Below are 13779 nucleotides of genomic sequence, written 5' to 3'. Positions count from 1 at the left end.
CCAAGAAACTAGTATCCGTATGAAATCCGGACTTAACGGTTTTATTCCCGGCGTTTTGTATTTGCAGTATCTCCACAGACAGCTGCCAGGAACTCGGGTAAGTGAACACGTACACGTCGGAAACTGTTTGGCGTCGCGCAGCTTACGTGAATATCGCTTATTTATGCACACTAATGATGAGCATATGTGAAGTCGAAAACTACTTGAGATGTCTAGTTATGAAAAATTTTTTTGTTCGCAACGTAAGATAATTTGTTTGTTCAAGTACATGCCATCCCTTTCTGCATTTTTTCGAACGAATCTCTCACTTTGTTTTGAGTAAATGTGACTCTTGCTATGCAATAGATGTATTCTGTAGGTCAGCGCAGTTTATTGCAAAGAATGCAGAGTTAAGTACTCCCGCCAGAAAACATTGCACTTTGGATGCTATACGAATGCCCCAAGAAAAGTACCCTTTTTAAAAAAAAAAAGAATACGTCGTGGAGTTGTAAAAATAATGGCGTTTTAAATTTACTGATCCATGCAAGACAATTAAAGTTATTGAAAGATCCAGCAAAAGCATATGATGTCATTTTAAAATTAAATGGACCTCTATTCCAATTATGGTTTCTACCTTAGCATTGTTTGTATTTTTACTTCCACTGCGAAGCAAAGCAGTCGTCTGCATTTCTTGGCGTTAGCCAGTGGTGTAAACACTCGCGCGTGGTCAAGCGTGGCACCATGTACGCAGGCGACTGCAACTTCGAGGAGGACACCTGCGGCTGGACTAACCCTCACCCTGCCGACGGGCTGGACGACCTTGACTGGACCCGCCAGTACAGCTACGGCGTCAATGGGCCGCCCGCTGACCATACTAAGCGAAAACCAGACGGTGAGGGCAACTCTACTTCAATCCGACGCGTCCGCACAAAATTTTCGAAACCTGTCAACTCGAAGTTACGTGATCGTAGACCGTCTATAGGTTGTGTATGGACAGTGTCAACAAACAATTTTGGAGCGAAAGCTCTATTCCTGGCGTACAAACCCATAGAACTGCTGGTTCCTTCAATTTCACCTTCAAGCTCATCCAAGGTCAGGCTCCCGCTCGGGGCGACCGGCGCACGCACGAAGGTGCAAGAAAATTGTGCTGCCAATGGCGCGCCTTTCATGTTTACCAGAGTGGAAAGCGCCTCTCAATAGATGGCGCTGGCACCCGCGCAGCGGGCTCACGGATACCGGCACACCCACGCCAAGCTGCGTGAACATCAGCGAGATCAGCGACAGTTGCAGCTAGAGTGTACCTACGAAGAAAAACTCTCGGGAAACCAATGGTATCGACGTTTGAAAAACAAGGAAAACCTAGCTATCACTCGAAAAAAATTCAGGGGCACTTTGGCACTCTAAAGTGCTGCAAGGCGAAAGCCTTTCCTGGCGCCCTGTTCGGCACTGACTGCGAGACTGTTTGTTCTGTACTAGTGCTTTATTTGACTACACACTTTACCGACTTTGACTGTTTTTTTAGCACAACTCTCTCTCTCTGCTTCTATGAGTTCGGTTGTATCCATGGCTCTGTTCGCAGTAATCATGTATGTAATGTGGTCACCCACGGACGCTTACGCCCCCTGTCGGAGCGGACGAACTCTAATTAATTAGTTGTCGTCCGCTCCAAAAGGGGGTGTCAGGCATCCGTGGGTGCCCTTATTGCTTCGAATCCGCATTCTCTGACGTCATAACCACTTCGACCAACCGAAAAGCGTGACACCTCTGCTGACAACCTTCTGTCGACAACGATGAGGCATTAGAGGCTTTCGCCTTGAAAACTTGATTTGCCCGCTTTCAACCACATATAATTTTTTTCTACTGGGGTGTGGCAGTCCATCTAACGTTAAAACACTGCCTATGTACTGTACGGAGCTTTAAAACTCTTCATCTTCCCGCATGCCATCGCTCGCAGGCTACTACATGAACCTGGCCAGCTCGAGCCACCTGCCCCAGCGGGGCGGCTCCAAGGCGTGGCTGGTGAGCCCCAAGCTGGGACCTGACACGACGCTTCCCCGCTGCATCTCATTCGCCTACTACATGTTCGAGCGCACCATCGACCCTGCTGGCCCCAGCCTGGGCTCTCTGCGCGTGCACGTGCTGCGCGACGCGGCGCCTGGACTCTTCTCGCTGCAGACCGTGTGGCGCCTCAACAACCACCAGGGACACCGGTGGCTCGTGGCCCGCTGTCCCATCAAGCTGCCCGACGGAAACCCAATTGGAGAACCGTACCAGGTGGGGGATATACGGACGCCGGTGGAGAACCTGCCGCACTCTGCGCGGATGCTGACGAGTGTTTACCATATAGAAAGCTGCGGGCCGTATTGAAGTCCCTACATTGGGGTCTGAATTGAATTGAATTGAATTTTTATTCTGCATACAGCATTAGAAAGTTTTTCAGGGCTAAAAGCTGCTCTGGGCAGCTTGACGTGGCCACTGAGACCTCCACTTGGCATTACAAAGACGATAAAAACAGTGGAAAATGCAATAATAGCTCACAAACACACCATCAGAAACACACCTTGTAGCTTCCCATTGAACGACAGTTCAGTTAGTCAGTTTGCATCTATACAGAAAAAAAAACTACAAGCCAGGTGGAATACAATGCGCAACATAAGGAAAAGTAGCAACAGAATTGTACATCACAGTTTATAATTAGAAACAATCAGATTTTTACCATTGAAACACCTATTAAAGAGAAGCATAATAGAATTAATTATATGTCTCAGTTGAACATCACATTCAAACGACAGGAATTGACACAATAGAACTTTACATATTTACAAAATACTGCCACAACTGTTTCGTTGTGAGAATTTGTGTCCCTTGATGCTTGTTAAGAATCACAAGAAGAGCGTAGTGTAACGTTTGTAGCTTGTAGTTTGTGCGAAAATGAGGCACGAACCATAGTTCTGTAGCAATTAAAGCCCAGTACCGACAGCTCCTTTGTCGCCGAGCGATGCGGACTTCCGCCATGTTACCCGAAGATGCTTTAGTTGGTACGACATAGGGCTGCTGAGTTCAAAGATGCGGGATCGATTCCCGTTCTCGGCGGTCGTGTTTCAAAGGAAGCGAGACGCAAAAGACGTCATGTGCTGCGCGGTGTCAGTGGACGTTAAATAACTGTGTCAAGGCAGCGGCTCGGGCAAGTTGGTACAGCGTTTCAAAGTAAGGTAAACCAGCGTAAAACACTTGACGTTGTGTATCGTTTTCTTCCTTCGTTCCGTGTTTTGTGCTTGTTTACCTTTCTTTAGAATGTGAAACAATTCTATGTGGTCGCAATCATTACGGAGGCCTTCACAGCGTCGTCTCTAAGAGTCCATGTGCAGGCTTGGGGTATCGATGCGTGCTGTGCGCTGGAACTATAACTCGTTTTACACCAGCCGGAACGCGTGCGTTTCCAGAATTAAGAGGTTATTGCCACGACAGTTAATTCGGCCTTCGGCAGATTAAATTAGGAAGAAAATGGCGGACCCGCGAAGAACATCTCTACTCAGCGACAAGCTAACCTAAAAACTTTGTGAGTTGTAGGTTGAGAGAACGCGGGGAAAAATGATGGGAAAAGAGAAAACTTCTGTTGAATACAGCAAGGCGCCGTTGAGGCACGGTTGGTCCATTGAATGCTGTGCAGGTGGTGCTGGAAGGCATCTGGGGCCACGGCCGGGTCGGCTACGTGGCGGTGGATGATGCCAGCTTTTTCGACGGCGACTGCAACAGTTGAGTATAGGGTGGAGCATGTCTTCCGATCTCTGTTTCCCACGCACTACTGTGGTGATGGGTGGTGAAAAACATTTATTGCCCAGCGAATGCAGATGGGAGCAAGCACCCCGCCCTTTATATGGCACGAGGTAGCCCTTAGGAGAATGCCCTTACCGAGCAAACGAAAGCCGTTGTAGGGCTATCCGCTTCGGTGCGTCGGTGATGATCCGGAGCTGGTCTGTAGCAGCACAGCTGGCCAGGAGAGTCTCCCAGTATGACTCTGCCTTGGTTCGGGATATGGAACTGAATCGGAAAGCTGACTATGAAAGGGGAGTTGGCAGGCATAGGAGGGAGAGGAGGCGCAAGTTGAAATATACGACAGGCACTCATCCTGACGGTGTCGAGTACCACGCTGGATGCATGCGCTTAACTGCGCGCCCGCGGCTATGCGCTTGGCTAGCCTTCGTCCAGCGCGCCTCTGTTCGAAGGTAATCTGTGGATATTGGAAATTCATTATTAGCTATTCGTCGCTTAGAGATAGAAGGCCTAGTTCTACTCTACGCGAGATATCAGTAAATGGGAAGAGGGATGGTACAAGAGATGCTCAGCGAAAAATGGTATCCCCATGTTTGGCAGTCATTCGCGGCAGGTAAAAAAAGAAATCTTATTTTTATTTGTACTTTAAGGCCTAGAAGTTTCGAAATGAGCCAGAATAAACCCACAAAAAAACGGAAACGAAGGCGATTATTTAAACACATTACGAGTGAATCGTGAGCGCAATGATATATTTCTGCGTGCGAAGTGCATATGTTTTGAGTGAGTTATTTCTCATGCACCTTTGTGTAATCTGCGTCAGACTTCACGAATACAACGAGAATGTCTATTTTCTCATTTTTACAGAAGAATGTATCCCTTTAAGAGTATATTTATTCAGCTACATCAACGTGGACCAGCTGCAAGATTTCCGGACCTTGTCGGGCGGCAACATGTGCAGCTCAAAGGGACACTGACTCCATCCAGTCTTCATCCAGTCTTTGTTCCTAGAAAAAATTGATTCTATGGTTCTTGATGGGTGTCTCAATATTCGTCTTTAAGCAAAAAATGAATTGCATTTATTGCTGAAAAAAACCGCATTTGAAAATTTTCGTCTCACTCGGTTCAAACTCAAGATGTTTGCACCGAAAAAGACCCAGTGACCACCGTCTGAGGTGAATGGCGATGCACCCCAGCCTCCGCAATCCTCGTTCAAAAAAGCTGTGTGTCTATGCACTGCCGTTTAATTGAGAAATCTGCCCGTGATATCAGCGACACCTGTGTTTTACTTTAGACTGAAGGTCTTAGGCGACCGGTCCTGCATTCCACGTCGTCGTCGGCGTGGTCGGCGCAACCGGTTGTCCAAGTAGCAGAGCGAAGCGCCACCTGAAATGTGGCTGCATCCCGGAAGGTGGCTAACAACGTAGCACGCCACCTGCCAGCGGTGGGAGGTGGCGTGGGAAGAGCTGCGCTCAAACTTCTTATTACCGACTATCGTAATCGTCTGTCAATTTTCTACTGCGTTTCCTTGCTTATAAAAATTCCCTTTTAAGTGAAAGCAACGTCTTTGTCTTTAGAACGCGGTGATCTATCATTACATGCCAACTTCCAAGTTATACTAAGTGTAGTGCATACTGTTTCTCTTTTCTTTTTTTCAGCTTTCCCTGAGAAGGCCAAGGCCATTCCAGGTAAGCATTGTTCCTGACATCATTACCTTCGTTATAAGCCGGACTAGCTGACAAAGCACCCGTTTCTTTCAAAAAATCGCAGGCTAGCTTTAACAAGCTTCCCGCTTGTTTCATTACCTTATTCCTGCGTTCAAAACACGGTTTCCATTCCGACAAATATCTCTTCTGGCCACTAAGCCTCCTCGTCTTGAGCCGAAGGCAAAGCAGTTGAGCTCCTTGGTACTTGGCACAAACTATCCATATTTCGCTATCGCTTTCTGAGTGTCCCGAAGGTCGGGGTGTGCTTTTGCAGTCGTCGCGAAGCCCACAACCGTGAAAACGCTACGGTTTCCATCTTTGAATCTAAGAATAATAGCAGCGCTATAGCATGCAACCGCAGAAAAAAGAACAGGACACAGCTACCTGTGTCCTGTTCTTTCTTCTATGGTTGCATGCTTTAGCGCCGCTATTTTTCTTGGATTCAAAAGGCACCAACTTGCCCAAAAAGAAGTTTTAATCAATTATCTTTCCATCTTTCAGCCGGAAAAAAAGCGACTTTAGCCCTGAGTTACAGAGGCATAAGACATCCATAGCCGCTTATGCGCAATAACTCACTAATAGCACTGCCAGGGCTTAGTGGGCTTCGCGTAACTTCGCCATTGCGTTGACCCCCATAACCACTAGTTCTTCTTCGCAGGTGAGTGCTCGTTCGAGCGGGACATGTGCGGCTGGACAAACTACACGGACGCGGGGCCGACCACCAACCTGGTGGGACGCGTGGGATCGGCGCCCAGGGACTCGCTCACCTGGCGCCTCGCGTCGGTGGTCAGCCGGCCGGCCAACCTTCAGGACCACACCTATCGGGCGCCCAGTGAGTATACGGAGGCTCAGCGACTGTGGCAACTGTGCTTGCAAGAAGCGTTCTTGCACCCGACCAACTACAGACCAAAATACGACCATGATCAATGGCCTGTTCCTGGTGGATAGATCTGTTCCATGATGCATAAAGACTGCGATGAAATGAATTTCTTCCGCTAATATTTCTTGCCATAACATTTTTGACAACGGGTCTACGCGCCTCCGCTGTCCTCCGAATGGCAGTGTGAAGAATTTTCCTTCCTTCCTTTCTTCCCCTATAGACTTCCACATAAGTTGTGATTGCAACTCCTGGTTGATCACACAGAAGAATAAATGACAGATGGTTTGCAGTCAACAGACAATTAGACCCGAATGTTGGTTAGGGAAACAGATTATAATTTGCAGACCTAGTCCTAAACTACATAACAATGTGAAAATACCACTAGTATTTTGTAGTTTTGTCGTAACGACAAATTTTTTTATTGCTGTTTAGTATTTTCTTGCAGTACTGCAGTCTTTTCTGTAATATCTTTCTGTGGAGTGTAGCGTTCTTTCATAACAACAAAGTTTTCTGTCGTTTTGTAGTCTTTTTCTGTAGTACTGTAGTTTTTTTCTGTAGCAGCTTTCTGTGGTGTATTGTTGTGCAGTAGTTTTCTGCCTTAACTACCCACAATTGTGTGTTTCCTACTAGTCTTGGTCAAAAAACTTACTGGAAATCTCTTGCGACGACAGAAACTTTTATGTTGTTTTTTTTCCTGTGTTAACTCACAACCACTCTCTCTAATCTTTCTCCCACTCTCTCATATCTCCCTCGCAGCGGGTTACATCTTCTTCGACATCTTCAACCAGAACTCGGTGCAGAACCCGGTGCTGCGTAGCGCCCCCATCCCGGCGCTCGAGGGCCAGACCGAGCGCTGCCTCAGCTTCTGGTTCGCCCCCTTCGGCCGCGGAGAGTCGTCGACGCTGAGCGTGTTCCAGGCGCCCGAGGCGCCGCCGACGGGGGACGACGCCCCGCCTGCTGGCACCAACGGTGGTGCATCAGCCACGCCCCGTACGCTGCTGTGGCGCCTCTCCACTCGTCGCATGGACACGAGCAGGCCGGACTGGCGCTACGGACAGGTCAAGGTGATGGCTGAGGCGCCCTTCAAGGTCAGTGCCAAAGGGAAGACCTGAAAAGGAAGTTTCGGAACGCAGTGATAACAAAAACAAAATTAATTTCGCAGCTCTTTGCACGCAGCTCAGAGTAGATGTGTGCAGCTTTATTGGGGTGTGCGAATTACACAGTTGAGCATTAACTCCCTAGCAATGCGCCCTGCGAGCAAAGAAATTAAACTGATCCGCCGAAGTCGGGTTTCATAAGCTTTTCACAACGAGCGCACATACACACAACCAATGGCTTCGTAGTGTACTGCATTCGGGCGGATTTGTACACTCTGAAGTTATAGTGTAACGGCTGCCGCACACACGATCTAGACCGGCGATGAAATATTGATTTGTGTATTTTACAGGACATCGGAAGAATACGAAGGGACTGTGTCGTCGCTCAAAAACCCCGTTCACCCTGCACTACCGCTAACAAATCAAAATGGTAGAAGTAAATCGCCCCTCCCCCCCATCGACCCAATGTGTGAAATATTTCGTATTCTTCCGCTATTCCTCCGCCCTACCGCTAACAAATCAAAATGGTAGAAGTAAACCGCCCCTCCCCCCGGCGACCCAATGTGTGAAATATCTGACAACCACAAAAAAAAAACGAATTGTCCTTAAGGCTGAATTCCTCACAGCTAGATAGCAGTGTTTTTAGTCAACACTGTGTAATTTTCGGTTTTCTTATTTGCTCCGGATAAATTGTCTTCGAGAACTGTCAGTACAAGTCTACCTATTTACTAACTCAAAGCCATGCCTACTCCTGAATGCCGTACTTATCTAACCTGTCAGAAGCTTCGACAGCGTCACTGGGAACGGCCATATTGCTTTCTTGCAGCGAATAACACAGCAACGTTAAGTACATGCTGCAGGTAAGCTCCGCACGGTAGGCCATCAGGTGAGCGCGCCGCCGCAGGCAGCCGCCAACCGGTCGTCGCAGCCGCGTTCGTAAATTCGTGCAGCGCGCTTGCAGCATTCGCCTGCGAGCTCACTGCCTAGTTCGAAGACCAAATTTTTGTTTTTACACAATCACAAACGTAACTGATAAGCCAGTCATTGTTCAGTGCATTGATTATTTTCCTCCATTCTGGTTAACCGTCCTTCTGAAGACTGTTCCCAGCCAGAAGGACGGCACAGCGAGACTAGAGCCACTCAAATATATACAAAAGGAATCATCTAGATTAGGAATGGAATAAACTAATTAAACGACTTCGGTGTATTTTTGTTGTTGTTGGGTTCATAAGATGGTACATCCTCACTTTTGAAAGGCAACGAAGCTTGCCTTCAAGACTTCCTCTTCCTCGACAATGCTATCAAAGACGACGTTGATGCGAGCAGAAGACACGCGCATCGCCGAACGTCCGGCCTGGCGCTGCATCATCCAAGCCTGTCCCTCGATCGGCAGCGTCGATCGTCGTGACGCCTATTGTAACTCAGGCCACAGCAGCCCTCGTCTGTCCAATAGAAATCCCGCCGCAGAAATACCAAGCTTTTCGGCACTACCGGAGGAAGCAAAATGAATCACGAGCTGCAGACTCTGGTGAAGCTCCCGGTGGTCCTGGTACACCGCAAGGAACTGTACGCCATCGCCTCCGTGATCAGCGTCTGCGTCCTGGGGTGCGCGTGTGTGCTGGCCTACTCCTTCAACTGCAGCGAGCTCGAGCGGGGCGCCCAGAACCTGCGCATCTACATCGCGTCCAGGGGGGACAAGATGGCGGAGCAGCAGAGCGCCGGAAACGGTTCGCATGGTTCTGGCATGGGCGGTGCAACCGATTTCCGCTCGGCCCCTCCTGAGGCACCATCGACACCGGCTGCGAGAGGAGTGGGCCTGCCAACGGTGAACATAAGCGAAGTCGCCGTTGCCTTGAGCCTCAAGGACACGTCCTCTGTGGCGGCGAGGCACGATACTCCAGGTGCAAGCCTTGCGCTCACAGATGCTCGCCATCTCAGTGCTCTTCATGGTGAGGGCAGGGACGGGTAGACTGCACCAGCCCCGACAGCTTCCAAGGATGCGTCGGCTTTGTACACCATGGCGGTGGCCAACGTGAATTAGCGTTCCCCGAGGACGACTCCGCCAAAGCTCCATTATGGGAGAAACTCTGTCCAGCGACGGTCGGTGATTGCAAACCTTTTTATTGTGGAATCGAGATTTTTTTTTGCAGTTTAGCTCCAAGTGTTCACTGAGTGTGAATCCAGGACTGTGGCAATGGCGCCCTGATTCAGTGAACATTTGAATATTTTCATCCTCTATCGTGTTCGTAATAAACCCTTGACGACGTAAATATACAATGATCCGGTATAGTTGATGAAAAATGCATATAGAGTGCGATTACTGGCGCCCTTTTCGCGCCTTGCTTTTGTGTTAATTGCTTGTGCGTTTTCATTCTCGCTCTTACCTACAATTTCACTTTCAATCCCAACGCATTTATTTTTATTCAAAACGCGCTAAAATATTCCACCCTTATATAATAAATATAATGACCTTGCGACCCGAATTAAATCCTTCACGATGACAGTCGTAAATGATCATACGAACGGTTAAAATTGCGAGCATTTACACTAACAATTTCATTGTTTTTTCTGGCGGCGATGCCATTCTCTACAAAGAAACTCCCGGAACAAGTAGCATAGAAGCTACCCTGATGTTGCAAATCACTGGCTCTCTCTTTCATATCGTGGTCGTGCGACACCTTTGTGTCGTTGGCTTAAGCGCATCGACTCGCATCACCACTGCCGCGCTCAAACCAGAGTACTGTTCACTAGCGCAACTAAAACTGAGCTAGGTACTTCTTATGAAGGCTAAAGTTGGGCACTGTATAGTTGGAACGAACTAGAAAAAAAGCAGAGGTGCAGCATGGCTAAGCGCTGAGAGAGAGAAATAACTATTGGCCATGGGATTTGGGACCGTAGGGTCCTCGCATGACCAACTGCGGTAAACGAAATATCGTGCAGTGCCAATAGTTACGTACGGCACTTACCACGGAGGCCTTTGTCGTAGGGTCTTTACCACAAAGGCCTTCACCTAGTTGTGCCCTTCACCCAGATGAAGGCCTGACAGGAGTACACACCTGCCAGGCTGCGCACAACTCAATGGACAGGTAGGTCGCCTGCCACGAAGCAGGCTTCAGACGCGTAAGTACGAGCGTATGCCTGATATCGTAATATGCGCCCAGTAGTGTTCCCGCACTAAAACGAAACGGCAAGTGCCCCTCACAGAAGGCTCTCCATCCACTGGTGTCGACGATAGTCAAGACGTCACGGTCAACCGCATTGCACTTTCCAGCGTTCCATCGCATGTGGCTGGCAGCTGCATAGATAGACGTCACTGGCTCTAGCCATTGGTATGGCTAAGCTCGGCAGTGTATATATCCTGGGGTGAGGAGAAAGGGATTCAACTGTCACTATTACATCGTCGCCTTAAGAGAAGGCGAATAGCCCGAGAGTTGGTCATTTCATTCTCGTCATACAGACCTTGCGCTATACTTCATAAGGCTTGTTCATGGCGCGGGTTTCATAAATTAGGAGTTGTAACTCAGAGAACAACACCGGAACATCTCTAACTATCCTGCTGCGCCAGTACTAACACGGCTGCCGTAATGTTTTGATTTCAGATCCACTTCGAGGGAGAGGCCACCGATGGAGGATTCGCGCTGGACGACATCACCATGTACGACGGGAACTGCGAGAGTAGGTTCCTGTCGACGCCTCTTATTTCACTTGCACTTAAAGGGGCTGCATACTATTGCTTCTCTGTGGAGTCCGCGCTGGCATGATATTTCGAAAGAACATTTCTGGGAGGTACGAGTTTTCAAATCATTACATTCTCGATTCATTGCTTTTGTACGTCTGCCATTCGCCACCCTTGGCTCTGATTCCAAAGCTAGCGAATGGCAGCGCTTCCTCGCTAATCCCACAGCCAGCAACGACCAATGACAAAACTGTGAACGAATGAATCGGGGAAAACAACCCTTACAGTTAACTGCCCGGAAGTGCTCAGTTTTAAAAAATATTAAGGAAAGAGCGCGTGAGAGTATACGATTCGCCTGATGTATGGCATGCAGCCTTTGTCAAAAGTAGACAGACCAAGAAGCTTGCTTCTGAACCTCGTATTAGGGCTCTTGCAGCATCCATGGTAGTACACACTCTCGGAGGGGTGAAGACTGGGGTTGCCATCATGTTATAGGGATGTGGAACGGAGGCAGTGAATAACGAGCCCCACTGCATGGCCCAGAAACCAACCCCGCTGCTGACCCAAAAGACGCGGAATCGATCCCGGCTGCGGCGGTCGAATTTCGACGGAGGCCAAATTCTAGAGGCCCGTGTACAGTGCGATTTCAGCGCACTTTTAAAGAGCCCCAGGTGGTCGAAATTTCCGGAGCCCTTAACTACGGTGTTCCTGATAGGCTGAGTCGCTTCGGGACCTGAAGCCCTTATAAACCATAAGCCCTGACTACGAATTCTTCTTCTCCCTACTCTATAGCCCGGCCACCAACGGCTGTCATCGCCGCAGCAGCAACGGACGTGTGAATGGCCAAGAGACACTTGTCCATCATCATCATCAGTGCCCATATCACAAGCACACTCCTATTTCGTCGGAAGTAGTACGAATAAAAGCATTCACCGCCACCGTCCCCATTTTCTTTCCTTTTAGTTGGCGGACACAAAATGACGAAACAATAGTCACTGGCAAGCAGCTCGCAGCTTCCTGGCTGCGTGCCTCGCTCCTGAAAGCATCGCCGCGTTGTGGTAAATTTGCGCCACGTTGCGCCACATTCCGGCAAAAAAAAGAAAAACTTACGGTCCATTCAGCTTACATGGCTAAATGCGATGTGCGTCAGCAAGTCGTACTTCAAGGGTTTCAGGGTCAGACTTCAACCAAAGATCGGCGAAATTGGTGATTGGAGACCTTAGCGTCAGCGCAATACAAAACTTTCAAGACCGCTTATGGGGCTATGTTCTGGATCCACTGCGCACGGATGGATGTTGATGAAGGCATGCAAGGCTCAAAGGGAGAGAGTGGCAGTGTTAATTTTTATTTATGAGCCGCTTGATATGATTCTGGATGCATTTTCCTGTTTTGATCTGCACCAAATCCTGGCCCATCCCCCACGGCGGGTATGTGCCATCACTTCAGAGGCAACAAGACGGGTTATCGGTTGCGCTGATAGCATATAGTGCTTTGTGCAGTGCCCAACGAAGCTGATCTGTTCGCGCCTCCCAGGGTTTGCGAACCCAGTCACGGCTTTTTATTTCTGCAGGTCTAGCTGCGTTCTTTTTTCGCCTTAGTGTTAGCGAATAAAAAAATTCCTCGGTGTACTGACGCAGACTTAACCGCGCCAGTTATTAAACCGCTAACTAAAGTTCTAGCTTTACCTCCGACCACTTTTTCAAGGTGAGCAGATCGAGAAGCCATGTAATTAGTCATTGGCAACGACTGCAACCTTTCTTTGTGACCTCTATGGGAACTGTATTGCGACCTTTAATGAGAAATTAGGTCCAATTAGTACACGTAAGCATTTCAAACGAAAATAACGAATTTATACATCTAAAAGCGTTGCAGAAACCATAATGACACATATATGCACCCACTAGCAATGGAAACATTATAGGACACAAAAATAATTACAAAGAAAGAAAATTGGCACATCGCTCTGTTTTGGGTTAGTGAAAAGAATGAGCTAGACCTCACAAAATGAAAGAACGCAACGTCCATTTGAATGAAGGCAGATGAACATTTAACACTGAGTGGTAGGCTATTCCAGTGGTTAAGTGAAATCAGTTCAACTGTCTGTTTACCGTAGTTAGTGCGCACTTTTTGTGGTAGAAAGCTGTTATGCTGAGAAAAACACGTGTCACTATATTGTCCTATAAGTAGCCCTCCAGGCCTTTGGCGGGAGTTTCGGTTTCAGTTCAAAGATGCTTCTACAATATGAAGTTATTGTTTGATTATCTAAAAAATTAAAGACGTATGTTTTGTGAGAAAGACGTCAGCTACAAAAAGCGGGCGGAAAAAATGAAGGAAAGAAATTATCAGTGGCAGGACGGTAAGCGTGACAGATATGCAAATTTAAAATATACTATATACGCGCTATAAATTTAGATAAGGAGTAAAAATGTCAAAGCGACGAGTCATTGCTGGCATCGTATTCATCGGGTATTGCAATTGACGGGTCGTCGTAAATACGTTTGGGATGCTAAAACGGCGGGGAATGGGGTCTAGCCATCAGCTTCTGGCATGTCACAACACGTGGGCTTCAGCACCAGAAGTGACGCCACCCATTATCGATGGCCGGCGCACCGTATATCCCCACATTGGGCCAAACCCCGTCGTTGACGACCCGTCCTCCGTCGCGGACTC

General features: G+C 48.2%; 1 protein-coding gene across 1 annotated transcript in view; it reads left to right on the top strand.

Moving 5' to 3' along the window:
- The window catches only part of LOC149366237 (MAM and LDL-receptor class A domain-containing protein 1-like), a 48758-nt gene extending 36757 nt beyond the window's left edge, over positions 1–12001 (top strand). The window contains exons 11-19 of the mRNA XM_089554976.1: positions 68–97; positions 731–871; positions 1934–2253; positions 3650–3734; positions 5409–5438; positions 6115–6288; positions 7093–7424; positions 11033–11108; positions 11902–12001. Coding sequence (XP_089411102.1) covers positions 68–97; positions 731–871; positions 1934–2253; positions 3650–3734; positions 5409–5438; positions 6115–6288; positions 7093–7424; positions 11033–11108; positions 11902–11948 — 1235 coding nt within the window. The 3' untranslated portion in view covers positions 11949–12001. The remainder of the gene's footprint in view (positions 1–67; positions 98–730; positions 872–1933; positions 2254–3649; positions 3735–5408; positions 5439–6114; positions 6289–7092; positions 7425–11032; positions 11109–11901) is intronic.
- The last annotated feature ends 1778 nt before the right edge of the window (positions 12002–13779 follow it).

This window comes from Amblyomma mixtum, chromosome 1 (assembly GCF_055824585.1).
Source record: "Amblyomma mixtum isolate Tamu chromosome 1, ASM5582458v1, whole genome shotgun sequence".
In the NCBI taxonomy this organism is placed as follows: Eukaryota; Metazoa; Arthropoda; class Arachnida; order Ixodida; family Ixodidae; genus Amblyomma; species Amblyomma mixtum.
Note: the sequence above shows the minus strand (reverse complement) of the source record. Positions and strands in the feature narration are given on the sequence as shown.